Source organism: Musa acuminata, chromosome BXJ2-4, assembly GCF_036884655.1.
Source record: "Musa acuminata AAA Group cultivar baxijiao chromosome BXJ2-4, Cavendish_Baxijiao_AAA, whole genome shotgun sequence".
NCBI lineage: Eukaryota > Viridiplantae > Streptophyta > Magnoliopsida > Zingiberales > Musaceae > Musa > Musa acuminata.
Window position 1 is genome coordinate 4328297 of NC_088341.1, and position 27829 is coordinate 4356125.

Sequence of the window (27829 nt, forward strand, 5' to 3'; positions counted from 1 at the left end):
ATAAATGATCCTATATCAATAATAATAGTAACATTTTTGCTCACATTCTTATAAATTTTGATAGGCAGAATAACATTATTTTTTTGGAGAGATGACTCTTTGACTTTCTATATATATATATGTATATATATATATGTGTATATATATATATATATGTGTATATATATATATGTATATATATATATATGTATATATATATATGTATATATATGTATATATGTATGTATATATGTATATATGTATGTATATATGTATATATATATGTATATATATATATGTATATATATATATATAATTTTTTTCCAATTTGGGGACTCCAAATCTAATTAGCTAATTTTGACCAAGTCAACATGCACGAATATTAAAGTTCACACGCGCACCTACATGATGAGGCCCTTGAGGGCGTGTACACACCAACCTTGTACGCGGAAGTCGCATAGGAATCCCGTAGCCTCCCACGGACATCTCGTTTCGTAAGACACCTGTCCTTCCCGCCACTCCTTATTTATTATTATTATTCTCTATCGAAATAATTTCTCTTCCACGAAGATAAATAAATAAAAATAAATAAAAAGAGGAGGAGGAAATAAGACGACCAACTAATATAACGACCACGTCGTGGCCGTTTTGGAGTGGGAACTCTCCGATATTGGTTACGCACCTCGTCTCCTCTCCTCTCTCTTCGTTGGGCAACTCGCCGGTCGAAACGCTCTTCCCCACCTCATTCCTCCCTCAAATTCTCGATCCAGGCCGATCCGGATCCGCGTGCGTGGAAACCCTAGGGCGTGTTGCGATCTTTGAATCCAGGAATTGCTGAATTCGGCGTCGAATCGGGTGTGGGGAGATTGCCGATCGGTTTTCGTGACTGATGAGGTTGAATTGACGGGGATTTGTTGAGGTTTCTGGGACGCGAGGAGGAATGGCGAAGGTGGTCTGTGAGGGATGGATGGTTAGATATGGCCGGCGGAAGATTGGCAAGTCGTTCTTCCACATGCGGTACTTCGTCCTCGAGACGAGGCTTCTGGCCTATTATAAGAGAAAGCCTACGGATACTACGGTATCATTCTTCTTTTTTTCGCTTATTGTGTCAAATTGATGCTGGATTTCATTTCATCTTCTTACTCTTTGGTTCTTTTAGGTTTAGATAATGATATTGTCTTCTTCAATGCCATTATTATCCTTTTAATTCGTATGGTTAAAGGGCCATTTTTTCATATTTTCCTTTTATACCTGTTCAGGTTCCGCTCAAGACTCTTGTTATAGATGGGAATTGCAGAGTCGAGGATAGGGGCTTAAAAACACATCAGGGTCATGTGAGTTCTATTTATTGTTTCAAATCTATTTATTTTCTGTGTTTTTTTTAACAGGACATATGTAGAATCAATGTTGGTATTATTTTGGTAGTTACACACTTGACTTCCAAGATGAATGTTGAAGGTTTGGAAGTGAATTTCTCCTCTGCATCATGTTTTCTTCATGCAGTTTCCATCAACCAACAATTAGAATGCTCTTCCTGACAAATTTGGCTTTTAACATATTAAATTTGATGCCTGTAAATTTATTGAAGCCTGATTTTTCCTCAAGCAACCTAACAAGCTCTATTTTTTAAAAGAACTGGTACTAAGACTATCATGCCAGAGCAACATGAAGTGTTGTGAAAATAACTAGGCTGCGCACTTGAGACGGGTTATAGCCAGCTTGATGAGCTCTGAGAACATTGACTAGTAAACAATTAATTCTCAGTGAAAAATTAAAATATATTAAGATTAATTCCATTCTAATGGAAAAAGACGATTCTTTCTTTTTGGCAAATATAACTAATTTGATTTAAGTTCAGCAGCAGAACTAACCAAACCTAAATAATGTCCTGGAGCAGGATTGTCCAACAGAAATAAAGGGTGCTAAAACTTAGCAACAAATAAAAAATGGTGAAATTTCTTCAGATCTAAGATAAAAAGCTCCATGATGGAACACGCCCTCGATTGTATGCATTGTTGAGGATGGCACAAAGAGGCTGCAGAACCAATGGCTGCCAGATATTCAAACACTTTGAGAAATATATAGTGCAATTGTGCACTGAACTGAAGCTTCAACTACTTTTGATTTATTAATTTTTGGTACCAAGTTCAGATACCAAAAGAGTATCTTTTTCAATAAGATTTAAGGCCTTAAATAGAACATAAAAGACACAAATATAAGAAACTGATATAGAATGGTATGTGTAGATGTGCTACATAAAGTTATAAAATAATACGATATGATATGACATAGATGAAGAAATAAATATTTTCAAAATGTATAATATTTTTAAATCTATTTATGATTTTAGAATATGTAGATACAAGTATTAACTAGCATCCCTAATCCAACTATCATGAGTAAAATTAGTTTTAGTAACATATTTCTTTGAGAATGTGACGAAGATAGCAATTAGTTTTGACAAATGAAGGGAGATTATCATTCTAATTTTTTAATCACAATTGGGTTCTTAATTCAGATGAAGCAGTGCATCTAATCAGATGCCCATCTCGTTTAAACTTAAAAAGATCAGCATTGGGAAAAACAAATTTCTACAAAGAAGTATCTGTCAAGTATTATATAGTAACTGATCAGATTATATAGAACAAAATCATATTTTTTGAGGCAGTATTTGTTAAGGGTGTTAAATGTCTGACATATATTACATATGGATGGATACCTTGCAGGCTATAACGTAGGATATCACGAATAATTCAAAGCATCCATGCCTCTCTGTTATATTGGAAAAGACACAATTCAAAGTATCTAATAATACTCCAAGAAGTATCATACAAATATTGTGTTCATCTTTCACATTTTTATTGAGGCATTTCTTAGGACCATGAGTTCTCATACACTCCATGTGTTAGACTTTCTACTTTGCACATTTATTTTTCAAAATCCTTCTTTGTGATTACTTTATCAACAAGGCTACGTACTTGTCAAGGATTGTCATACATGGATAAGGAAGTGCTGATAGTTTATTGGCAGGATATGTTTCCATGCTGTGTTGCTTGGCATAGGCCAAAAATTGGGCTAGCAATATGTTGGCACATCCAACATGAGTTAATATAGCCAGTACTATATGATTTGACGTTGTAAATTGTTCCACTCAGCACGCCAATTCTTGGTATTTCTTGTGAAAAATGTAAATATTCATAATAATTGATTTAAGAAAAAAAGGTTGATCCTTATGAAGCTTTCAAATGCTTTCCAATTCTGATCTGTAATTTGCTTTCTTAGCAAGCAAGTTCACAGAATTGATTTCTCAAGTTCTCAACACTACAAATTCTCAGATCACGTATCAACTTCCTAAAATGTTGTTTGCTATTATGAGTATGTTTGAATATATTTCAGAATCAGCATTTGGGTGAATATGCAACTAATTATTTTTTTTTCAGATGGTTTATGTTTTATGTGTTTACAACAAGAAAGAGACAAATCAACAAATAATGGTAGGTGGTAAATTATTTCCTTCTCTCTCTTCATTTTCATTATGTTTGTTATTGGTTTTTGAGCTTTACAGTGGAACCCAAATATATCAAGGGTAAGAATCTATGCTTTATAAGATGATCTTTTATGTTGTTGTCAGGAATAAAATAATATTGAAATGGTTTTTTGAGCATCATTTTGTCCTTAGATATAGAATGTGTCATGTTAATTTTGTCGAACAACTCCCTATTGAATATATCTTAATGAAGCCACAAAGAATTAACACTCATTGGTTGGTTCTCCAGCAATCAATTTGTTCCTTCAAGAACAAGTAGAAGGATGAGATGAAGAGGAACCCATATGTTTGACAATTGGAAGCCTTATCTAAGCTATGTGCATGATATCAGACTTGCTAATGTGTGGTACAAATATTCAATTTGTTTTATAATACAGGACAATTGGTTAGTAGTGAAATACATATTAGAATACCTTAGGATTTCTAAGATGTTCTTATACTTTGTGGGAAACAATCCCATTTTACAACGGTACACTGTTATGTGTATCATTGACGATGTTGATGCTAGGAAATCCACTTCTAGTATCTTTTCAAATAGAATGGTGGATTATTCATTGGAACTCAAAAAAGTTGGCAAACGTTAATGGCTTTACTGTCTTAGATTCTCCCATTCATCATTTGACATACCTTTTGGTTTCTGCATAAGCTCTTGCAATAGAGGTTTTCCATATTGGACCTGGCCTTCTGTATGATCCTTCTTTTTCCATGAGGATTTGGGGAAGTATGGAAGTGGATATATAAAAAAAACATAAAAATCATATAAAATGGAAGATGAAAACACGTCGATATTTGCATAAAAAGTTTAAATTTACAAAAAACCACAAGGTCTAGGCATAGCAAAATCGTCTCTGTTATAAAACCAAGGTTTCCTCTACATAGCACTAAAGTCAAAACAGGGAAACAACTTCCTTATCTTGGAAGATGCACTTCCAATCTTATGTGGATCACTTGGAAAAGCAGGTATAGGTTCGGTTGACATGGAGTAATTGTCTGGTAAGTTAGAATTTTTGGGAACCAGGTTGAAGCATTACATTGTTCTCAGGAAAAAATACTGTTCCTTACAAATTTATGTGATTTCTTCTGCTGTAGTTGGTTGTTTGGGTAGTTTGTGTTAGTTTTATTGTTGTTTGTTTGTACTGTACACTGAGCAGATAGATAGGTGTGGGAGGAGTGAAGCTGATGGTTGACATACTCGGCAGTTTATTACTGTTAGTTGTAGTTGGTGTGAGCTTACACACAATTACTTTTATGTACCTATACAGTACAGTTTTCATGTACAGCTTTGGTTGGGAATTAAAATTTAGTTTCCCAAACAAGGTTATAGGGCAGAAAATTTCCATGATAATGGTGGAAAAGTAAAGCTTTCATGTAGCCTTTACAAGAGCAACATTACAAGCTGAGATAATGTGTTTGCCATTCACAAATCACAGCCAATGACAAAATTTATTTTTAAAGGATCAAGGTGACTTCTCCAGTGACTTCCCCACCTTCCTTTATCCAAAGACAGCATACTCTATTTTCCTTCTCAATGTTCTTCACTTTTTCCATTCTCTTGTTCCTAGCTGACTAGAGAGAGCGAGAGAAAATAAAATGGAATGTACAATTTGATGACTCAACAATCAACATAAATCTTCTTACCCACACCAGGGATCCCAAACCAATCCTGAACCATGTTTTCTATGTAAGTACATAACAATCAACATAATTAATTAGAAATATGAAATTTATCTACGAAAATAATAGAAAAATTTGTCCTATTTCCAAACTACTAACTTATAGTATCATGTTTATCACTGAATAAGATGTAAGTCATAACAAACATGTATTAGTTTTTTTAAACCAAAGCTATGAAATCAATATTTAAACTAATTGCAATGAGGAGAAGACATAAATTCAAATGTGGCTGCACAGATAATATATGTGGTAATATGACATATTCAGGCAACATAGACCGTATGTGATGTAGCCATATATTACATAAGCATATGCAACATCTACAGCCAAGTGAACCACTTCTTAGAATATTGACTTCTATTGTCCATATTGTAAGTGTTAGATTACAATTTGAGGAGTATGTAAATTATACAAAAGGGAGATTTTTTGATGATTTTTATTGTGCCATATTTCAAATTTTGGATAAATCTAAATATTTGAGAAGGTGAGAATGTGACTTGCGAATTCTATGGGATATTTGTCTGATGAAATACAATACATATTGCAAAAGCTGAGTAGGACAGACTGGCATTGTCAATACCAGAATTAGCACATGTGCTAGACAAGCATATCTGCTCATATCCTTTTTGTCATCTGAAACCCATATGATCTATGCAGGTCCTTAATCATGTTTCCTTATTTGTTTCAGTTATTATTATAGTTACCGTTGTTTCATTTTTTAAATTGAAGGTGGATCTTCTTGCTTTTAAAGTTAAGCAAACAAAATTTTTTTTTGAAGAAAACAATATTAATGCATAGCTCTACTCATGAACAGATGGCAGCATACAACATCCAGGATGCTCTTAACTGGAAAGAGAAGATTGAGTTAGTTATTGATCAGGTACAGCAATTTCTATATACTGTAGAAATTTTACCCGCCAAATACATTTTCAGTAAACTTTTGAAAGTCGTTTATTTGTTTGCATAAGTGATTGTTAATCATCTTTTTGTTACAGCAACATGGTTCAGTGACCAGTAATGGAAATCGGACCTCTGTTTCAAGTGACCTTGGAATGGATATTGACAGGAATGAATCTTCCTCTAGTCATGAAAGGCAGTAAGTGACAGTGTGACACTATATTACAGATTCCATACCGATGATAGAAAACTCAAAATTTTATTTAAGACTCAGATAGAATTGGGAACTGGGATGTCATTGTGGTACTCAAACTTACATTTTACATGTTAGTCTTGATTTTTTAGTATCTCCATTAAACCTCAACTTACTGCAAAATTTGTCTTGTAGATATTTCTGTTTTTATTGCCATTTAATTTTCTTTCTCTCCTTCTACCCAAGCTTGCATTTTTGGACAATTTATATGTGATTTTTGTGGAATTGTTCCTTGAGAACCTTACACTCATATTCATGCAGGGATGGCAATGAATAAGGGGACTCTTTGACTCTATTAATTGAAATATTTTTTATCAAAAAATACCAATATAATTGCTTGTTTATTGTGTCAATCCTGACAATTGTTTACAACTGTCTAATCATCTGAGCCAAGTTGATTAGAATAAACTTTGCAAAGTTCATTCCTGTTAGGATTTAACTATAAAGTTATGAGTGTGAAGTTTGAAGGTTTATTTGGGAGAAGAATTTTACAACTCACTCCTAACTTATCCTAAATGGACTTTTGATGGTACCTATCTTGAACACAACATCCACAACTTTTGTGCGCTAAAGGGAGATTCAATATACCAAGAAGTCAACATATAAGATCCTCACATAATCTTAGTCATATTCCTTATCTGCCAAAGTACATTGACCTTAGTTGATGGTTGAAATTACCCTTGTTACATTTGTTGAGGTTCCTGCATAATTTGAAGAGATTAAGTTACAATAAATATCAAATTTGATTTGTCCAAATTGGAACTAAAAATGTTTTACCATATGCTGTAAAAATGTTGGGTCAACAATATTACCAAATAGAGCAAGGAGAAAAGATTGATCAAGGGAGCATTCTTGTGGCCTTCCTTTCATCATTGGTATGAATCAAGATAACATAATAATGCTATATGTGAACTATTCCATAGGAAAAATATGTAAAAAATAAAGAAAAACAGAGAAGCATAGAAAGGGGTAGGCTAAAGTGAATATATACGAACAATGAGAAAAAGATTGATAGTGAAAGTGACTGAGGATGTTGTAATTTCACGTTTGAAGATCCTGACATTACTCTTTTTTATGAGGCTCTAGCAGATTACACAAAAAGATCATATCAATCTTGTCCAAGCTTGTGGAAAAGTTAAGAATTTTCTAGAGAATATAATCTGAAGACATTTCATGGTGTTGAGGTGATATATACTGGATTCCAAACCTCAAGGTGAAAGGATAATTAAGTTAAGGTAATTAACAGTCTCAAATCTCAATTAAAAAAACCCGGAGATTAAATTTATGAAAACCATAAAATTGATAGATTCATTTAGGTTCACATTTTAGATAGATTTGCAAGTGTGAGGGTGATTTATGAGCAAAAGGATTGTATTGGCTAATGAGGTGCATCTCATTCCAATTTCCTGTTGGAATGGTACATGTTAATTGGTGTGTACCAGTTCACACTGAGATTGAAATTTTATATAATGACCTTCTCAAACTTACCAAAAGAAAAGTGGAGATCATAAAGAAAATTTTGACACTGTGTAAGTTCTCTGAAGTCTAAATTTTATTTCCAGTCCCCTGAGCAGAAGTTCGTTGACTAAGGTCTTTAGATAAGATGGTATTTTCTTCAGCTTTTATTACTTCCATGTATCAAACTTTTGGTTCATGTTTCCCACTTCCTTTAAATCAAATGTACCATAATTCTGTCAGCAAACTATACTAATTTCATATTTCATATTTACACATCTTGGTTGTGCAGGTCTGTGCATTATTTATCATTATATTATATGATTACAGTAGAGAATTCATGCTAATTTTTTATCTACTTTACTGCATGTTTTGTGTTTATACATTTTATATACTTTAAAGACTTGGACATAACATGTACTTCATTTTACATGCAAATGTTAATTTATTTAGTCAGAGCATTGACTAGGCTGCCTCTGCTGGTTTTCCCAATTGGTGATGCATTGTCACTAGTGGGCTGTCAGAGTTCAATGCCTAAGAAAAGACTTCTATTTTACCAATTTTTCCTGGTCAACTATGAAATCTGAAAATGTTAAACTTGTTTTATCCATTTATAATATGCTTGTACAATTTGCATGCTTGGTCTCTTCTCCGTGTTAACCAAATCTTTTTCTAATTGTAGTCCTGAAGATGAAGAGGAAAATAATCCCACTTTACTACAGGGGACAACCATTGGGAATGGTACATACCAACTGACCTCAAAATTATAGTATAAACTATTAAGTACTACATAGTTTCCAACTGGTATTTCAGGACATGACTTTGATTCTTTTATTATTAGGCCCTCCTGATTCAGTACTTGACTGGACGCGTGATCAAGTTTCTCCTAGAAAGCATTGGCGACTGGTCAGTTGCCAGAATGGCAAGTTTACTTCTTTTGTTCTTCCTTTTTTACACAGCTTCCTTCCTTGTGGGAATTTTAATGCACTGGCTTTGACAAGTGAGCTTGTCCTATGTTAGATAATATGACTGATTTCTTGATATAAATTGCAGGGCTACGGATTTTTGAAGAACTTGTAGAAGTCGATCTTGTATGTTATAAAACCATATTTAGATGTATTTCTTAAAGTAACGTGATTGACATTTCATCTTGCTTTCTTTAATCCTGTGCAGCCAAGAAGATATAGTAAGACAATGAAAGCAGTTGGTGTGGTGGATGCCACATGTGAAGCTATATTTGGGCTTGTAATGACTATGGATGGCACACGTTTTGAGTGAGCTTCTTCTTATGATTGGTAAGTTTTTCTTTTTCTTGGTTTATCATTTTTTTTAACATCTTTACCTCTTTGGTCACAGGTGGGATTGTAGTTTCCAGCATGGCAGTTTAGTTGAAGAGGTTGATGGACATACAGCTATATTGTACCATAGATTGCAGCTGGAGTGGTTCTCAAGGTAATATTTTGCAACTTAGTGTCCAAACCTATCAAACCACAACTCATACTGTTTCTTTTGTAAGTGTGCTCACTGTTCATTTTCATCCTATGCTTAATATTACAGTAAATTGATACTTTATAATTTAGATTCCACCATAATATGAAATTATGAATATTTGGTACTGTTGCTTTATTATTGGGCAATAACTTACTCATTTTTAGGGAGATTATTAAAATTTTATGTTGCATTACATTCTAAGCATAACTTACCAATTATACTTTGTAATGTATAGCTTCTAACAAGCTAAAATTTGGAAATAATATTTGCTTTTGGAAAAGTAGCATTGATGATTTTGCTTTGTTTTAATGCATCTATATAACAAGGCTGTCTTTGACTCTGTTCATTTTTCCACATCTTGTTATGTGGATATCATAAATAAGTCATTTTGAATGTTCTCCTGAAAAGCTAGAAGTATGGTAGTATAACTTGATTTGATGACCATCACAATTAAAATTATGGACTTCTAGATATGGATAAATGGAAAGATTTGGCATGTACATGAGAATTAATCATCTCTTCTTACACGAGCATACTGTTAGACAGAGCTTGATCATATTGTTGCTTTTGTTTTGCTTATACGTCCTTGTTAAACATCTGTTGAAGTCTGAAGTAAGGTTTGCCATCTCGTGCGGACCATGTGTATTGGTCCCTAGACGGACTAATATGTTCTAGTCGGTATTGATGTACTGACACATGGTACACCAATATCTTCCAAAGACTCAAAGAGGAAGAAGAAAGAGAAGAGGAAGTGTACTCGGAATCGACGATGCATGATGAGCAACATGCGACGATAGTGGCAGCATACTTGTGTGTACAATGAAGAGGGCTTATGAACACGTGCCCTAAACTAGCAGTATTAAAATGTTTTTCTTTTATTCTTTCAATAGGTCGGACTGGACTGCCCAAAATGGGGGCAGTTAATCTGCATACAGGTTCACACTTGGATCGGTATGTATCGCCTATTTTGTACTGGTCAGAATGAAATGGCAGTTTATGCTCTGAAGTTGATTGTTACATACACTCTTTTCAAGAGTTTGGTTAAAGATTTACTCCCATACGTCATTTATCCTCTAGATGAATATAAAATCTAGTAAATTTAAGAAATGATAGAAAAGAGTTATCACTTGTTGGTTCTTGTTCATTAAATCAATATTTTAAATTTATTGACAGAATGGTTTCTATGAAGTGCTTTAGTTTGAGAGCTACCTTCATATGATTGTTGGCACTGATTGGCATGTAACCTGTATATAAACACAGAATGATGTCAATTTCAGTACATGTGAGCTCATTCTTTGGTGATTGGCTTATGCTCAAGCTACAGTGAACCTGAAGTTTTCCTGTTAATCACCATTCCAAGTAAAAATTACAAGAGCTTTGCAAACTCCTATGCTTGGAGAATCTTCCTATAGAGTGCATCTATTTACCAACCAGCACTTTATCAGTACAACAATTCTTTGTAAATATCCTAGGTTATTTCAAAACTTAGACCTTTTCAGTCTTTTCAATGCCTCCATATAATTGTAACATCGTTCCTTCTTGATTACACTACTGATAGCTCAGTAGAATTAATGTCCATGTCCAGTTATCAGACATACACCTTTCTTTCAAGAAACCTGTGACATTACTGCAGAATGCATATGTCTCTTTTATTATCTTGGCTTTGAAGGCATTGCCAAAACGTCTTCTCTAGTATTAAACAAAAAAAATTATATGCTAATGTGATGTTATCTCAGATTCTCAAATATCCAAGGAATGAGCAAATTTTTTGGTTGTGGTATAAACATGTATCAAGCAAAAGTCACAATAAAATATTTATTTCTTTGATTATATCCTGTGGAAATGAAACTTCTAGGTAGTAATTCTTCTAAAGTTTGTTGTAACTTACAAGGAAGGATGTCAATGTTTTATCATAGACTAATAAAACAGGGCTATTTAAAGTAGTGATATGTTGGAAAGAAAAAAAATCTATCAGAAAATTGGTGACATAAAATAACCTTCATTATGATGAAAGAGCTGCTGCCTTAGCACTAAATTCTTCCTAGTTACTAAAACAACTTTTTAGTTTAGTTTTTCTTTTAGGCATACTTCTTGCTCTTGTTTTATTAAACATTTACTATCACACAATAATTGGTTTGCATACTTTTTCGCTGTTGGCAGTGTGTTCTTCCAGATCTAGGAAAATTACCATCAAGAATTTTTCCAACATTGTCAATTTAAGATGTGCTTCTGCAGGTTTGTGTGGCCTCGTGACCTTTGTTATGTGCGTTACTGGCGACGTAATGATGATGGAAGTTATGGTCAGTATTAAAGTTAAGAAATCTGCTTTTGTCTATCACATTATGCGGCATTCATGGTGGTGTGCTTCTTGTATGGCAGTTGTGCTGTTCCGATCTAGAGATCATCCAAACTGTGGTCCTCAGCGAGGATTCGTGAGAGCCCATATCGAGAGTATATACATATATCTTTCTCATGAGTAAATGATTTGCTGCAGTAACTTATACATGTTTTACTCGTTATCTAGGTGGTGGATTCAAGATTTCACCCCTTAGATCTCGTGATGGGAGACCTCGTACTCAAGTCCAGCAGCTTATGCAAATTGACCTTAAAGGGTGGTTTGTTGGTTATTTTCCTTCATTTCAGCAACACTGTTTACTTCATATGTTGAATAGTGTCGCAGGTAGCATTCTGGACAGTTCATATGCATGGAAACATAATATCAGTCTGAAGAAAAAAAGCCTTCTTTTGTAGTTTATATCTAAATGCAAGCACGATGTGTCCTTTTTGTGGCAGGAATACGCGAATTATTTTCTCAAACAGATGAAATTCACACAGCAAATAGAATTCCAATCATGGTCAGTATGACATCAGATTCTGTTTCTTCTAAGAAGGAACAGAAAACCGAGGAAATCAGCTTTCAGCCTGGTGTATCCCTGGACCAAGTGTTTAATGATAATAGACAACCGATTATTTTAGATGAAGACTCCGATGAAGATGAGGACAATCAAGTACCTGAGGCCGAAGAAGAGGTGGGTATAATGTTTTTTCCACTGATATGTATATCTTATCATTTTGTAATTCTGAAGGACTTTTCCGTGCAGGGATCCTCAATCAAAACTGGAAATAATATCAAGCAGCCAGGTTTGCTAGTTTATTTACTGATAGTGAAGCAAATTTAGTTTTTGCTATATGATGGATTAGCTTCTTATTGATGTGTTCCTCATAAAATATTAAAGATATAGAAGTAGAGACTTCAGATATTTTAGACACATCCTGCTTCTCTGGCAATTTACGGTGGGATGATGGTGAAGATAGTCGCAATTGTTGGAAAATACCAGATGGAAATATTTTCAAAGTCCGCAGTGAAAATTTTTTTAAAGACAAATCCAAGGTTGCTTCTTCTTTGATATGATCTTTATACAGTGTTATATATATATATATATATATATATATATATATATATATATATATATATATATATATATATATATATATATATATATATATATATATATTCATCCTGAATGGTTCAGAAAGGCAATAGGAAAATTAATTTCATTTTTTTTTTGGTTAAGATTCCTGCAGGAAAGTACCTCATGGAACTTGTAGCAGTTGATTGGCTGAAAAACACAAAACGAATGGACCATGTTGCACAGCGAACAGGCTGCGCAGCCCAAGTAGGTTACAGATGCAACATCATAAGTTTCACATACAAATTGGATTTTATTTTGTGCTTTCGTCATCTTTTCTATCAGGTTTCAAAAATTTTATTATTTATTCGATATATTGACAGTCATTATGGATCGATGTTGAGACCTAAATCAACTTACTCCATCCAAATGACTTTTAGCAAAAAAAAATACCAACTGCAACATGAACAGAATCAATAATTCATTAAGGATTTTTAGAATTTCCATCAATAAACATTATGGTAGGAGTAAATTTGTCTGAGAATGAATAACAAGATACTTAAATTACAAAAAGAAAAAATGGCTTTTAATTATAAGAATAAAGAGTTGTCTTTCTGCAGTATATTTCACATTGCTTGGTGAGTGGAAAAATGCATATGCATGTCTTGTTGATGGTCAATGTTTTGTATCAAATTTATGGGGAATTAAGCCCCTAATTTGTGTTTATTTATTTTGAGGAAGAAAGAAGTTTCCAACAGAACAATAAAAGAATGAGAAACAAAATCTTTATTGCTGTAATAAGGAGCAAAAATGTAAGTAATGCCAAAGAGACTTTCTATATATTTCATTTATAAGTTCCTCTAATCATATTTATAGCAAGCTTATATGAGAAAAGAAGGGACAAAATACCCTTAAGAAAGGATACTGGAATGTATTCCCTGATTGGACTACATTTGATGGGGTTATCTTAACCTCACCTTTTCTAATTATTGGGGAACACCAATCTAGGTTCAATTTCTCAAGGCATATGTACATGTTTCATGACATATATAAAATTGAAAATGAGTTAGCATGTGTCCATATCTTTCTTTAGACATTACTTGTATATACAAATAGTTCAGGATTGCTTGTCTGATTCCAATCTAGGTTCGATGTCCCAAGGCATATGTGCATGTTCATGACTATTGTATATATAATTGAAAACCAGTTAGCATGTGTTCTTATCTTTCTTTAGATACTACTTGTATATACAAATAGTTCAGCATTGCTTGTCTGACTCCATGAAATTGGCTTAATGCCTCCAAAATTTCAATAAATGCAGTCCATTAATATACCTGTAATCTGTTACATATTGAAGATGGTGTCAATTATTGTTTTCCATGGGTAAAACAATATGAGAGTTTTTTGCATCTATACTATCAACTTCATATTGTTCTCTACTTGTTAGCATTTTCAAAATAATAATTTATTTAAAGATATTACTTGCACACAATGTTTAGCATAATGTGAATAACATTAGCTTCACTATGACCTTGCTTTGTCATATTTGTAGGTTGCCTCTGAGAAAGGACTGTTCACTTTGGTCATAAATCTGCAGGTAAGTTCTTGATTCTATTCTTTCTTCACTCTTAAGATGCTCTGTTTTAAAAGTTCAGATGTTCCCTGGCTCCTTTTCATTTTTCAGGACACCTATTGTTTGATATTGTTGATATGGGATTAGTATTTCCAGACAGATGCAGCTGTCTTAAAGAATAAAACTTATAATGCTTAGACCAGTCCAATATTTTAGGATTGTGTTTCAATTTTCCTGCCCTAATAATGCATATTTGTTGAAATTCAGCACAAATTTAAGGCCAGTTAAACTTGCATGTTTATTTGATGATTATGGTAATTGGTTTTGGCCCTGAAAATAATTTGTATGACTGAGATTATGTAACTGTTGCAACATTTGGTGTGCCATTTTCTGTGGTGATCAGGCTCCTCGGTCACAGAAAATGCATAGACTCCTACAGCTTTTGAAAATCTGACACCTCATGTGCCTTTTTCTTTCTTTAATTTTGCAAGAATTTTCATAAAATTGCAAACATCATGTATACCATTTTAAAATCAAGTAATTTTATTGTCATAAAGATAGTTCGGACTTCAGACGAAACATGACCAACCTGGAATTATCCATCAAAAAAAATTCAGGGGCATGTTTTGAAACTCATCAAAGTGACCTTAATAAAAGCCCAGGAAAGAAAAGGAAATAAATAGTGAGAGATTCGGGCTAATTTATTCATTTTAATCTGTATTGATCTCTATTCAAACCTCAACCAAGATTTAGCAGATCTCTGAGGACAAGGGTATCTTTCTTGGGATATCTGAAAAAGTATCTAGCAGTTATAAGAGCATTTGATATGTGCAACTTTTGATATACAAAGCTTTTGATGTATTTAGTGGCACATATGAAGTTACCCGTTTCCAGTATACCTTTACTCAGATTAGCTTGTCAGTAAAAGATTACTTTCTGCTTCTGTAGATTCCAGGATCAACACATTACAGTATGGTGTTCTATTATGTAAAGAAACAATTGGTACCTGGATCACTACTGCAGCGATTTGCTGATGGCGATGATGAGTTCCGCAACAGTAGGTTAAAGCTAATCCCATCTGTCCCTAAGGTCTTAATCTCTCAAAGCCCTTTTTATGTATAAATTTGCTCACTTGTATCATTTCATATCCCTGGATCAACATTTAAGGGATTTTTTTATCCATTTAGTACACTTATCATTAATTATTGACACAGGGCTCATGGATTGTTCGTCAAAGTGTTGGAAGCAACCCTTGTTTATTGGGAAAAGCTGTTGATTGTAGCTACATTCGTGGAGAAAAATACTTGGAAGTAAGACCAAATGATGATGCCACATAGTTCGCAGAATCAAATTTATGGTCTCCGTAATTAGAGAATCAATAAGGAAAAAGCAAAGGACATAGGGTCAACAATTATTCTAAAGATATCTGTGTAATATTGTGCAGTTAGACGTGGATATTGGTTCTTCAGCAGTGGCTAATGGAGTGCTCGGGCTAGTGTGTGGTGTACTTACATCATTGGTAGTTGATATGGCATTCCTCATTCAGGTAATCCAACATGGTGCCTTTCCGACTTTTAATACGGATATTTATTTACTTTTTCTCTTGGAGAATGCATTGCATCATTAAACGGGCTTAAGGGAATTTTAAAGTTTAGATACCACTGCAATGCATGAAAAACAGGTTACTACTCAAATCATACTGGCAAGTGGCATCTTGATTTGCAGTCAGTGTTAAAGCCAATTCTTTTTATGGGTGCTAATTTCTTCATTTATAGGTTCTCCAACATCTGAAGCTAAATTTTTAGATTGTTTCACCTTGCTGATGATATTGGTTGTTGAAGGCATTAAAGGATTTTCAGACAGACAAAAACCACCAGTGGAAGCCAAATTGTCAGATGTTAGTGATGTAGCTAGCACCTTAGAAATTGTGCTTTCTAGCTGCATCCATATGCTTTAGTATTGATCCTTGGAATTGTGATCTGCAGTGTTGCATAATTTCTGAGGTGAATTTGGTTTCTTTCTCATGATCCCTAGTCATCCTACCTTTTTGACCAAATGGAATCCCCTGATTTAGATTTCAACCAAAAGTAGCCAGGTGTTCAAACTGCCTTGTCTCTCTTCTTCGCAGAAATGTCATAATATGGTGATTTTTATGAAGTAATTTATAGCCACTGGGCATTGTATGACTCAATTGTGGACCATCTGGACTTGCTTTTTATGCTAAGGGGCATTGTAAAATATGCTTTCCATATTGTAAACTGTCAATACTTCAAGTTTCATTGCACATAGGAATCTGTCAATACTTGATTTGATAATAAAAACCATGAATTACAAAATTTGAGTTCCTGCAGGCTGTTACTTCTGATGAGCTTCCAGAGCGACTCATCGGGGCTGTTCGTGTGTCACATGTTGAGCTGTCTTCTGCACTTGTCACAGACCTTGCAGATAGTCCAGAAGAATGACTGCTTCAGATTATGTTGCATCCATTATTCATTTCATGAATATAAATTCTTTTGTTCCTTCACCAGCTATCAACAGAAGTGGCACACATTCATGCTCCGAGTTGTACAGTTCAGACAGTAACATCAGCAGTTTTGGTCATACCAAGAAGTCTCCTTGAAAAAATCTATCAGAAGCTCATCCAAGTCCTTACCTCTTTGATCATCAACTCAAGGACGTGAATTACAAGGCGTTTGGTTCATGTCACTTGAAAACTACAGCCAGGTTTTTGCTTGTATTCTTATTTGATGTCTTCCAAGTCCAGTTCATCTCCTGCATCTAGGCAAACTTGGCATATCACATTATGGTATGCCATTTGAGCTCTAGTTTTCCTATCGCATTATGCAATGTTGAGAGGACATGTCCTACAGCTTTTTTTTTCACCTTCATCTTCCAAGTTTTGCAGGTGGTTGGAAGTTTGTTTACACATCTTAAGTTATTAAACATTGTTTATCTCTCATTGTTTTGATAATTCAATTTACCTTGTGATTTCTCCATAATTCGACTGGACTATATGCTCTTATGTTGAGACCTACTAACAAAGAGAAAAGTTTGGATGGTCCATCTCCACAGTCCATATCCTTGATCTAATAGCTATTGCTAAGGCTATAAAAATCATTTTTTATACTATTACATTAAGACAATAATTGAGTTTAAATATTGGGTTAGATTTTAGGTCCAGGCTTATCTGGTCCTCTTAAAAGGATGGCTCAGTGTATATGTTCCAAGAGGTGAAAACTTGATGTTCCAACTAAAAGTAGAAATAATTATATATGATTTTTTTGGGGTTTCAAATTGATCAAATCAAGTGCATGAAATCAATTGCAAGCCTCTCATTGATTCTAGCTGTCTATTACATGGGGAATGGGTGGAATAAAAGAGGCCAGAGATCCAAAATTGCAAAATAGTGATAGAGGTATAGAGATCTTGTATCAACAAATCTCTCAAGGCAAAAATTTCTGCCAACATCTTGGTAAAAGGATACTGTTTCATGCACACTTAAAGCCCCCATCTTGTCACAGTAATCCCCAGACAATGCCACCAAACCTGTACATCAGACTTGCAATTTTCTGCAGTCAATAACAAACATGCAATGGCATATTCCAGTTAGTAAAACTCTAGGTTTGAGGAATGCAAATGTATGTGGTGAAAGAAAAAAAAAAGAACTGGCAGCTCCACTTACACCTGAGTTTATGTACATAAAGACGCTGGAATGGCTAGTATCTCATGGATTATGCTGATGGAAGAATGTTGAGTGCAACTTCCTTCAGTGATGGCATCTCTTCTTGCTGATGCAAACATATGTATCTACCTCTTAATTTTCTCAATACCTTCCATGGACCAGGGTAAGACCTGAAAAAACAGAATAATTTAGAAAGTGAAACATGAATTCTAGTAATGCATGCTGCTGTTTCTCTATAAAGGTACATAAAACACAGACTGGACATATATTTAATGTGTCTTTTCAAATAACAGGAATCAGAAATAAGAATCAAAGGCATCTATTTTCCCAATTGTTGTCCATATTATATCAAAGCATGAAGTCAAACCTGAAAAGTGTTCCTCCTTTGAGTCCTTTAAAGTTGTGAATGTAGTAGACTGTCTCCAACTTGGGTAGGAATGTCTTGGTAAGTGCAGCCAACTTGGGATAGAAGAATTGTGGATAATCTAACTCATTAAGGACAGTAATAAATGAAATTTATGTGGCAAGATCTATATATACTTCTACACTGGCGATGATCAAGAAGATGCATATACTATAGACCAAGGTTCATAATTTCATGTGCTGGTAGTGTACTGGTATACTGAGTGTCGTTATATTAGTGTACTGGTATCATACTGGTATACCGAGTGTCGTTATATTAGGTTTAAAAAAAATCCTGAAAACAGAATGAAGAAACAAGAAACAAGAAACTATCCAGGACAACGTCAGATTACCCTTGTCCATGTACCGGTGGATCATCGGACCGGTAAAATATTTACCAAATCGTATCGGGGGTGTTGCAGTCCTCGGTATACACTACTCGACAAACTATTGCACTTTCTTTTCTCAATGGATATTTAGTGTAGAATGTCAACAAGAAGCATTAAAATATAAATTGCATCAATCGTGACAGCATTTTGTGGAAGCATTGCTCCCATTTCTACCACTGAAACGAAGCATTTTCTCCTCATGTTTCAATTCTCTATATGTAGGATTTTGCTGTAATAACCATATGATTGGATTTGAGTCGAGAACCAAATTGATGCAAATATATTTTCTCAGTCTTGGTGATGATGATACCTAAAAATAATGATTTCCATTTATCAGAACAATTGGTCAAGCTTAACTGTATCCTTTAAACTAATTAATTAGTGTGACATGGGAGAAATCTTGCATCCTACTTGACAAAAGGATACATAATATGTTTGAAGGTCACCTGCCATTAAGAAAAAAAAAAGGAACTTTTTTCCAATGTTTGTTGGTGATATGCTCTGCATATATAAGTTTAGAATTCTCTACTTCTTAGCAAATCAATCATTCTTTTATCATTTTGATCCCAACTGGATCTGATTTTAGAACTAATAAATAATGTAAATGGAAATTAAGGTAAGTTCCAAGAATCATGTAGATTGAATCAAATATAAGCCTATAGAGGATACATCCACTTCTGATCCGATCAAGTTCTCCATTGAAGATAATTAGCCTTCGCCCGGTATTTACAACTGCTTCCTTGTAAAGTTCTTCCACCACAAGCATTTCTGTGAAACAATGAATTCATCCTTTAAATCTACAGAAATCAAATAGATAACTCAGAAGGATCAACAAAGCTTACCATTGACATTGAAGTAGGGATATGCAACCAAGAACATTTCGTCGTCTGGCTTTACGCGATCTGTCATTTTGACTTTGGTTATGAAACCGAAATCCTCAAAAAATGATGGATTTGTTAGGTAATCAAGCTTTAGAGCAGTCCCTTCAAATGCTGATCTTCTTGCAAATTCAACTTCATTTGCCTCTGGGAAGAACTGTGCACACAAAAAATTTGTGTTGCACTTTGTTTACCGACTTAGATTTTGTAGTTTGGACTGCTTTTACCATTACAAATCAGATCAAAGCACTCAATTTGATCCTCTGATCTTTTATTCCATCCGCTAGCAGATAAATATCGGATGTATCAGAACAGATCTGATTCATCTGGGAAAGAAGTACATACCACTCGCGTTCGAGTAGATTTTTCGGGAGCTATTAGGCGATCACAGAATCCTCTGATTAGCTGCATGCATTCGGTCATCTCAATCCCCCCCTCACCATCACCTAATCACAATATTGGCATGAATTATGATGCATTAGGGTATATTTAGCATGCTAAGGGAAGATATTTGAATGAGAAGAACCTGGCACAGATTCTAGTCCAGAAGTAGGAAACTCAATCTCCTGCAAGAGAAAGTTAATTCTGCAAACTGACTTCTCCATGTTCATAATTCACAGGATTGGTTAATCATCGACTCACCAGCAGTTGCTTATCATCCTTTAAAGCCAATGCAGTTGCTTCTTTCGCCTGAGATCAGTAAAAGGAGGAAAACATCACTCCATTGGCTTGTCATGCTTAGCTCTACTATCATATGATGGTGACATGGGTAAATGACACATTGAAAGTTGAGTGTCACGTCGACACCAAGTCGGATGACTGGTCAGCCTTGTGTGTCAACGATCAGTCAGACATACCATCAGCACACGAAGTTGATGGTAACTCTGATGGTTCAGAGTCTTCAGACGACTCTTTATGTTCAGATAATTGGAAGGGTCTTGTCTGGTACACCCGACTCAGTTTCTTGTAAGCCATTCGACTGAATCCATTCCTCATCTCGACATCAGTCGTGACGAAAGCGATACCACACGAATAATGTTTGGCACTAGAAGAAGCCCCCATAATGTCACAAGAAAATCGAGCCAATAACCAACGGGGGAGTAAACCATCAAATCCACACCATACTTTTCTACCTTCATTCAACCTTAATCAATAAGCATCAACAACTACATCACCTATCCTGTTCTTGAGTCACACTTGTGAGATGTTTATTGCCTCATCAAACCATAAATATACTGCTTATAACCTTTGCTAGGATAAAGCTCGTCTACATATCATCCAAAGGATCAGGACAAGATTTGATGGCACTATTGCATTACATCTAGATTATAGTGTGTGTGTGTGTGTGTGTGTGTGTGTTTAGCTGGAATAAACTAAATCCTTGGTTTGCAGCCTCATCAATGCTTCCTTAATTCCAAGCAAATGCACAATCTCAATTAGCTTGACTTGCTGATCCTTTCTTCTCCAATCGCTTACCTCCACCATGACAGCTTACAAGTTGTTCGAGTGGAATTAGTGAGAGGAGGAACTTATGATGAGTACCAGTTGATGGTTTTGCACAGAAGAGCGAGTGATTTGCTTGCTAGATTGAGTGACATCGAACTAAGGAAGTCAACCTAGTTGACTTGGGAAGCACCTGCTGGAGGAGCTCGAAGTAGTCTCGGGGAAATTCCACGCCGGACTCGACTTCGCCGTCACGGTTAGCGGTGACCAAGCACGAAGCAGAGTCCTTTCTCTTCGCCCCCCACGCAGATCTGCTACAGCCGAGGCATCGACTCGTCCCAACGTCAACCCTTTGGCGCGGCGGCGGAGTGCTGAAGCGGTTCAGCTTGCAAGATGGCGAAGTGGATCGGAAGCACCGGGATCGATCGGGGCGGTGGTGGAGCTGTACCGAGTTAGGGAGTGAATAGACGGTGGCCGACGGTGGCCCGGAGGTCGAAGAAGGGATGGACATAGGCATCTTGGGAGGGTGGTCGGGTGGTGGAGGGAGATGGGAGAAGCCTTATCCGGCATCCTAGCGTGGAGAGTTGTGTGGCTCTCGTTGACTTAAGGAGACCGAGGACCTGTGTCAGTTATCGGTTATGACAGTTAGTTGCTTTCATCGTATTGGGATCCTATAAGATACTGAGTTTATTTTTCAGCAGACATCCTAATAGTTAGCGCATTATATTCATAATGAAAATGATAAATTGATCCTAATGGTTAGTGCGTTATATTCATAATGAAAATGATAAATTGATTTATTGGCACCTCCGTCTGCAAAGGTCAATCTATCTAAAACCTTTTATAATCCTTTTTAGAAGATGGACTAGAGAAAACATTTAACTTGGAAGCCACAAATAATCATTTCAACAAATACTTGATAAGCAATACAAAATATAAATATAGACTTCGCAAACTTTGAATGATTGCACGACAAAGAGTCTAAAATGATCTACAGGCCAAAGTTTTCACATATACTCATATGTCACTATTGCGAAACAACACAACAAACTAGCTCGAGACATTACCCCAAAAGCTCATTCAGTCATGTACCATTTTGCAAAACTAAAAAACCTTCAAAATAATTACCTAGATGACTTGTTTCTGAATAGTTTTACCTCTACGTGATGACTGCACACAATTTGTATTCAAAAAAATATTTCATTTCTAGTTTCATCATTGAAGTGCCACAAATATGGCAACAAACTTTTCTTTCTTCTATTTGTATCAATCATTGACTATTTGTATCAATCATTGATGAGTGATTCTGTCTACCAAAATGTCAGTACTAGAAACATTGTGAAAGATCATAAGAGGCTAATATGATTGGAGTTAAGAATGGAGGGTTTTTGGGCATAAAACATTTCCTTGGAGAAAGAAAAGGTGGTTGAATATGTTTACCATGACCAAACTGTACCTGTGTGGTGTTGATCAGAACAATGTGCTAACTAATATCAGCATACAGACTGCATGGATTCATGGAGATCAAAATGAAATGCTAGAAAGAACAGATTTGACTGCTATGGTTCAGCTACACTGCCCCACAAGTGCACAAAAACCAAAGCAACACACATGAACAGTTCATGGCAAAAGAGCTGTATGGATCCAACAGCTTTTTCCAATAAAATCCCTCTCCCAGTTGCCACTGGCCACCATCCAACATGCACTGAGCACTGGTAACTCTTCTGCTTCACATTATAGAAACAAATAAATCTATCAGGCAACAATGGACAAACACCAAGACTTGTTGCTCTGAAGTCAATATAGTATCAAAACTGTGTGCCTTGATTACATTATGATGTACTGCTTAGTGATTAAGGATCCTATGATTGTATACAAAACCTTGTCTACATTGAAGATCTAAACCAAGTGGTTTGAGCCTGAAAATGTTTCGGAAGCTTGGGAATAACTCATCCTGATGCTCCTACAACTGGGGCTCCCTTTTCATCATCTCATTGTTCATCCTTTGCGGACTCCTCGGTTAACATGCGCTGCCTCTGTGTTAAATTCCTGCCAAAACAAGGGAGTCCACCAAAAGATACACTTACCTCGAGATAAATTAAATCTTAGAAACAAGGATGGTATGAATTAACAATGCAGAGACGAAAAAATAACACCTGTATGGTTACATTACACTAAAACTGTTGTCTTTGTTTGTGCAGATTAATCGCTTATAATAAGCTTCACTACTAAGCCACTTCAATGTTTTACCTTCTCGCACATAGAAGAGCAATAAAACAAACAAAATAGTGCCTTTTAATGTATACAGAACAGACATGCTAGGCATGTATAAGCTGTAGAACATGATTAATAATAGCATTTGCAATCAGTTGCCAACTATAGGATCTTCTTGCGGATGAGGCCAACAGGAACTGATAGGACTATCTTAACCATAGATCAAGACAACCTTCTGACTTGGTAAAAATAGAAGAAATTTGCCAGTTGCTATACAATACACATCAAACAATTGGAGTCATACTTGATCTACTTGAAAATCTTTCAGAATTTGCAATAGTTATGATCCGAAAAACCTTAAGAACTACATCTCCTGTGAGTGTTGGCATTCGATATGCACCTTCTAAAATTGCCTGAAGATATCATTCAATTAACATCCAATTTAAGCAAGCAATTGTTTCTTTAACATCTGCCTATCGAGAGGAACAAGTAATGCTTACAATTGGTCGAAAGCTAGTCATTAGAACTGCTAATACACTTTAGTAGAAGACTGAGGTCTGTGTTTATATAGTCATGACATAGGATTTATTGCTACTAAATAGCTGCTAAATGGAAAATGATTGCTGCATTCCTAGTCAAGATAACAACTAAAGAATGAAAAAGAGTTTACCGCAATCGAGCAATCCTTATCCAGTTAGGTTTGGTTTGAAATTGAATTCGAGCTTGGTTTTCATGGATCAAATAGATCTGATCTTGAACAATCTGTGGACTGACATGAGCCGAGTTGTTTGTGAACAGCATGCTTTCTGCGCTCTGCACAAGTGTTTGCTGTATATCTCCAAAGATCGAGACTTTTTGAGACGATTAATCATCCGAAATCTCGAAATGAGTAAATCAATGGTCGAAATACGCAAGCGGAAATCCAAAACAACATAACATAGCATTCAACGTACGAGAAAGAAAAAGATGAAACAAGCCTAATCGAAGGCAAAGAGAAAAAAAGATAAACGAGAAAGACTCGATTTGACCTCCAAGCGTCGAGACCCAGCAGCCGGGAGCCGCGCTAAAAGGGGAGACCATCGATTTCCGCCTCCGATTCAGTTGGTGCAAGGCGGTAAGCGGCCCCTCAGACCCGGATCGAGGCGTTCCCGACCTGCACCAAGCGAGCCAGAGGCGGCGTGGACTTTCAAACCGTAGCCGCCGCCGAGGCGGCGAAAAGGAGCGGCACGTCTCGCGACGTGCCATATGGTGCTGCTATTTATAGGTCAAAAGTATGAACGTGATCATGCCACGTGGGATCAGATATACTATTGAGGATCCAACGGTAAATAACCCACCCGGATCAAAATTGACTATTTAATAATATCTAGATCATGTTAAATCTATGCTAGCTTTTATTTTCAATTTTTTCTGTAATTAACCATATGAATCTGTTGAGTAGTTAATAAATAACATATATAATAATTTATGTTGTGAGATAGATATACAGAATTAAAAAAGAAATTTTTATCCATAAAATATCATGAGAATAAATTGAGAGAAAATTATTTAATATAGTATGTGTATATGCTCGAGAAACTTTTGGATGTGAAATTAAAAATAAAATAAAATGATTAATATGATGATCTTAAAAAGATTTTAGTAAGAACTATATGTAAAGATTTAAGTATTCTGAACTTAATTAAATATATAAATTTTTATATATCTTAATAACAGTGAAAAAATTATGTAATCAATCCTAAATAATTATAACCTATGATTTTATTACTATTAGAATCAACTTACTATAGATTATATCGATTTAGTTCAGAAATGCTATAAGTGATGACACGAGTCACGATGTCAATCAGGATGGCAAAGATGAAAAAGGAAGGACATTATCATATTTCAAAATTTTTGATATATTATAATCTAATATAATATTTCTTAAAATAAATATATAAAAACAATCTATTTCTTTGTAATGTCAAAAGAAAACACAATACCCATATGTTGAAAGGTATATTCTTTCTAGCACTATCGTATCCCATCAAATACGCTAATTATGTATCACATTATCATCAACTTTTTTGTTAAATTTGGGGGAATTTGGTGACATGAATTTTTAATTAAATTTGGTAGACAATCATCTCTTAACCATAATAATTATATATATATATATATATATTATAAAAAATTTGATTAGTATGATCCATGATTTAAGGTTATATGGGAAGAACTAAGGTTATATGGTAGAATAAACCTTTTTTAGTTTCATTTCCTTTCATTCAAAAAAAAAAAATTTATGAGTCTTAGTAATTTTATCAATTTCACTATGAATATGTATATCCATATATGTATTGATATATGAATTAAAAAAGTTCCCAGTATTTCTCAATATCATATTGTTTCTAAAACAAAGATGAAGAATTCTATAATCAAAATATTTTCTATCCAGATTTTTATGGGTATCAATAAAATATTTTTATTTTAGATAATTATCAATAGTCATATTTAGCAATACATAAAATGATTAGGGTTTTAGTGTTGAAATTATATGAAATTTTTTTATTCATTGTAATTTTAGTCCATAAATACATGAGTTTTTACTATCCCCATAATTTATACATTCATGCAATAAAAGATTATCTATATAGTGTTTTTAAAATATTTTTTTTGACTCATCAATAAATCTATTATATAAATTTTTTTTTATGGATTAATTGATCTTTTTCTTTTTATGCAAAGAAATTTTCATTGATTCTTTATTTTGAATAGTACAATGTTGATTGACTTTATTTCATCTTTTTTTTTTTACTAATGGAGACCAACTAAGATAAATTATATTAACAATGATCCTTTAGCAAGTTTTTTTCTTTTTTTTTCATTTCAGACTTATTAATTTTTTTATGCCTTGATTTGGAATCAAATATTCATCGTATCATTATATATATACTCTCATTCCAACTAAGTAGATTAGATAGATACTGAATTAGTCATGGGATTTGTTATTTATTAATGTATAATTGATTTAATCTCGACATTAATTTAAGATCAAGTAAGATCTAGATAAAGATGAAAAAGAGTAGTTAATCAATTCTTTCATATTTAGATAAAAGCTTCACACTCATTTAGTATTTCTTGAAGTGTAAGGTTCATAAAATAGTGGGACTTCGTGTATCAATATATGTACTAAGTCTCGAAAAAAAGCTTTAAAAAGATTGAAAAATATAAGCTCTTATTTGGGATGGTTAAAATAAAATTCAAAGGAATACTTCCATGCTATTTTATGAGTTACAAGTTATCTTTGACTAATAGTTGTTGTGGATACCCTCAGCAAACGATTTAGAGCACCGTGTGAAGTTATTCGATCATCGTACAACAGATTGACTCTATTCAGTTTCGTTTTATCTATTGAGAAGTAAACCACCCCGTTGACTTCCTTACTCATCTTTGTAAGTTCGAGAAAATCTTGATGCCTTCTTCAAATTTTTTGACCCAACTATGAAAGTTGATTGAAGCTAATGCGTCAAAAGAGGAAATATCAACAATTTAAAGTAATTCCTATTCTATGATGTTTTGTTCAAGGATTTTATTTTTTATTATTATCATTGTATCTATCATGAAACTAGCTATTAGTCTTGGATGAGCTATGTATTAAATGCTCCTCCCTCATTTGGGATAGTGAGGTGTGACATTTACACATTCTAATCATTATTATTTTAATACACTTATATTCCTTTCATGCATATATATATATATATATATATATATATATATATATATATATATATATATATATATATATATATATATATATATTAGCTCTGTATTAGGTAATAATGACCCTATACTTAGGGGGTATGGAATGGTATTACCCATAAATAAGTCCATTATTTATACTAAAAAATATTATAAATCTTATCTTCGTGATAAATATTTTGTTTGTTCATTCTAAGATCAACATAACCAAACTAGGTTAAAATTGAAATAAAACTGGTTCGATAGTTCACCGATTCCAAATCGAATCGAAATCACGATTCGATTCTGATTCCTAAGTTTGAAAAATTAAAATCATTAGTTTCGAAAACTAATGGTTCAAGAACTAAAATTGACGGTTCTATAATCTTAAATTATATTTTATAATTCAAAAATAGATTTATATTTTTTAAAATATTTTAAGAATTTTAACTAAAAATAATTAAAAATTGATGGTTCCAATCGAAATCAAGTTACTACTTGGTCGATTCTGATCCTTGATCTTACGGAATCAAAACCATCGATTTCAGAGTTACGATTAGGGCAACATGAGAGAGGAGGAGAGATGATGAGAAGTAGCAGAAGAAGAAGATGGAAGATGGACTTCATTAATACTGCCATCTTCCATTGGCAGCAATGATATAAATAGATTTGAATGTATATAAATAAAAAAAATTGAATCGGATGTCTCAATAAAAAAAATAAAAATAAATTTTATACACATATTTAGTTAAATAAGAGTCATTTGAATCAACTTGATATATTTCTATAATAATAAGTCATAAAGTTTTACCTATTTTGGAT

General features: G+C 34.2%; 2 protein-coding genes and 1 long non-coding RNA gene across 4 annotated transcripts; 1 reads left to right on the forward strand and 2 right to left on the reverse strand.

Annotated features, from left to right (window-relative positions):
- Positions 1–767: 767 nt before the first annotated feature.
- LOC135609584 (protein ENHANCED DISEASE RESISTANCE 2-like) lies at positions 768–16874 on the forward strand. 2 transcript variants are annotated; one of them, XM_065102989.1, is made up of 22 exons: positions 768–1057; positions 1239–1313; positions 3420–3473; positions 6015–6080; positions 6196–6296; positions 8488–8546; positions 8647–8727; positions 8859–8896; positions 8979–9079; positions 9162–9257; positions 11532–11596; positions 11676–11747; positions 11821–11976; positions 12090–12325; positions 12398–12437; positions 12533–12687; positions 12872–12973; positions 14259–14303; positions 15228–15368; positions 15494–15589; positions 15724–15825; positions 16631–16874. In XM_065102989.1, the coding sequence occupies exons 1-22, from the start codon at positions 920–922 to the stop codon at positions 16739–16741; spliced, it is 2130 nt and encodes a 709-aa protein (XP_064959061.1). In that variant the 5' UTR covers positions 768–919; the 3' UTR covers positions 16742–16874. The 2 variants fall into 2 exon arrangements, with proteins under 2 accessions (XP_064959061.1, XP_064959062.1); XM_065102990.1 differs by lacking the exon at positions 3420–3473.
- Positions 16875–17591: 717 nt separating this feature from the next.
- On the reverse strand, positions 17592–21653 carry LOC135609585 (protein LPA3-like). The gene is made up of 9 exons (XM_065102991.1): positions 21267–21653; positions 20273–20320; positions 20157–20196; positions 19976–20076; positions 19595–19787; positions 19422–19520; positions 18329–18446; positions 17962–18131; positions 17592–17848 (listed from the first exon to the last, which is right to left on the reverse strand). The coding sequence occupies exons 1-8, from the start codon at positions 21588–21590 to the stop codon at positions 18011–18013; spliced, it is 1044 nt and encodes a 347-aa protein (XP_064959063.1). The 5' UTR covers positions 21591–21653; the 3' UTR covers positions 17592–17848; positions 17962–18010.
- A 1080-nt stretch (positions 21654–22733) lies between these two features.
- On the reverse strand, positions 22734–24500 carry LOC108952521 (uncharacterized). The gene is made up of 3 exons (XR_001977545.2): positions 24316–24500; positions 23958–24115; positions 22734–23122 (listed from the first exon to the last, which is right to left on the reverse strand). It is a non-coding gene; the product is annotated as an uncharacterized LOC108952521 (long non-coding RNA).
- Positions 24501–27829: the final 3329 nt, after the last annotated feature.

Coding starts and splice junctions, on each gene's coding strand:
- LOC135609584 (XM_065102989.1), top strand. CDS start 920: ATGGCGAAGGTGGTCTGTGAGGGATGGATGGTTAGATATGGCCGGCGG. Junction 12,326..12,397: donor TACCTGAGGCCGAAGAAGAG/GTGGGTATAATG, acceptor TTTTCCGTGCAG/GGATCCTCAATCAAAACTGG. Junction 15,369..15,493: donor TAATCCCATCTGTCCCTAAG/GTCTTAATCTCT, acceptor TTATTGACACAG/GGCTCATGGATTGTTCGTCA.
- LOC135609585 (XM_065102991.1), bottom strand. CDS start 21,590: ATGCCTATGTCCATCCCTTCTTCGACCTCCGGGCCACCGTCGGCCACC. Junction 20,321..21,266: donor ACTTCGAGCTCCTCCAGCAG/GTGCTTCCCAAG, acceptor TACTGATCTCAG/GCGAAAGAAGCAACTGCATT. Junction 19,788..19,975: donor AATCTACTCGAACGCGAGTG/GTATGTACTTCT, acceptor TTGTGTGCACAG/TTCTTCCCAGAGGCAAATGA.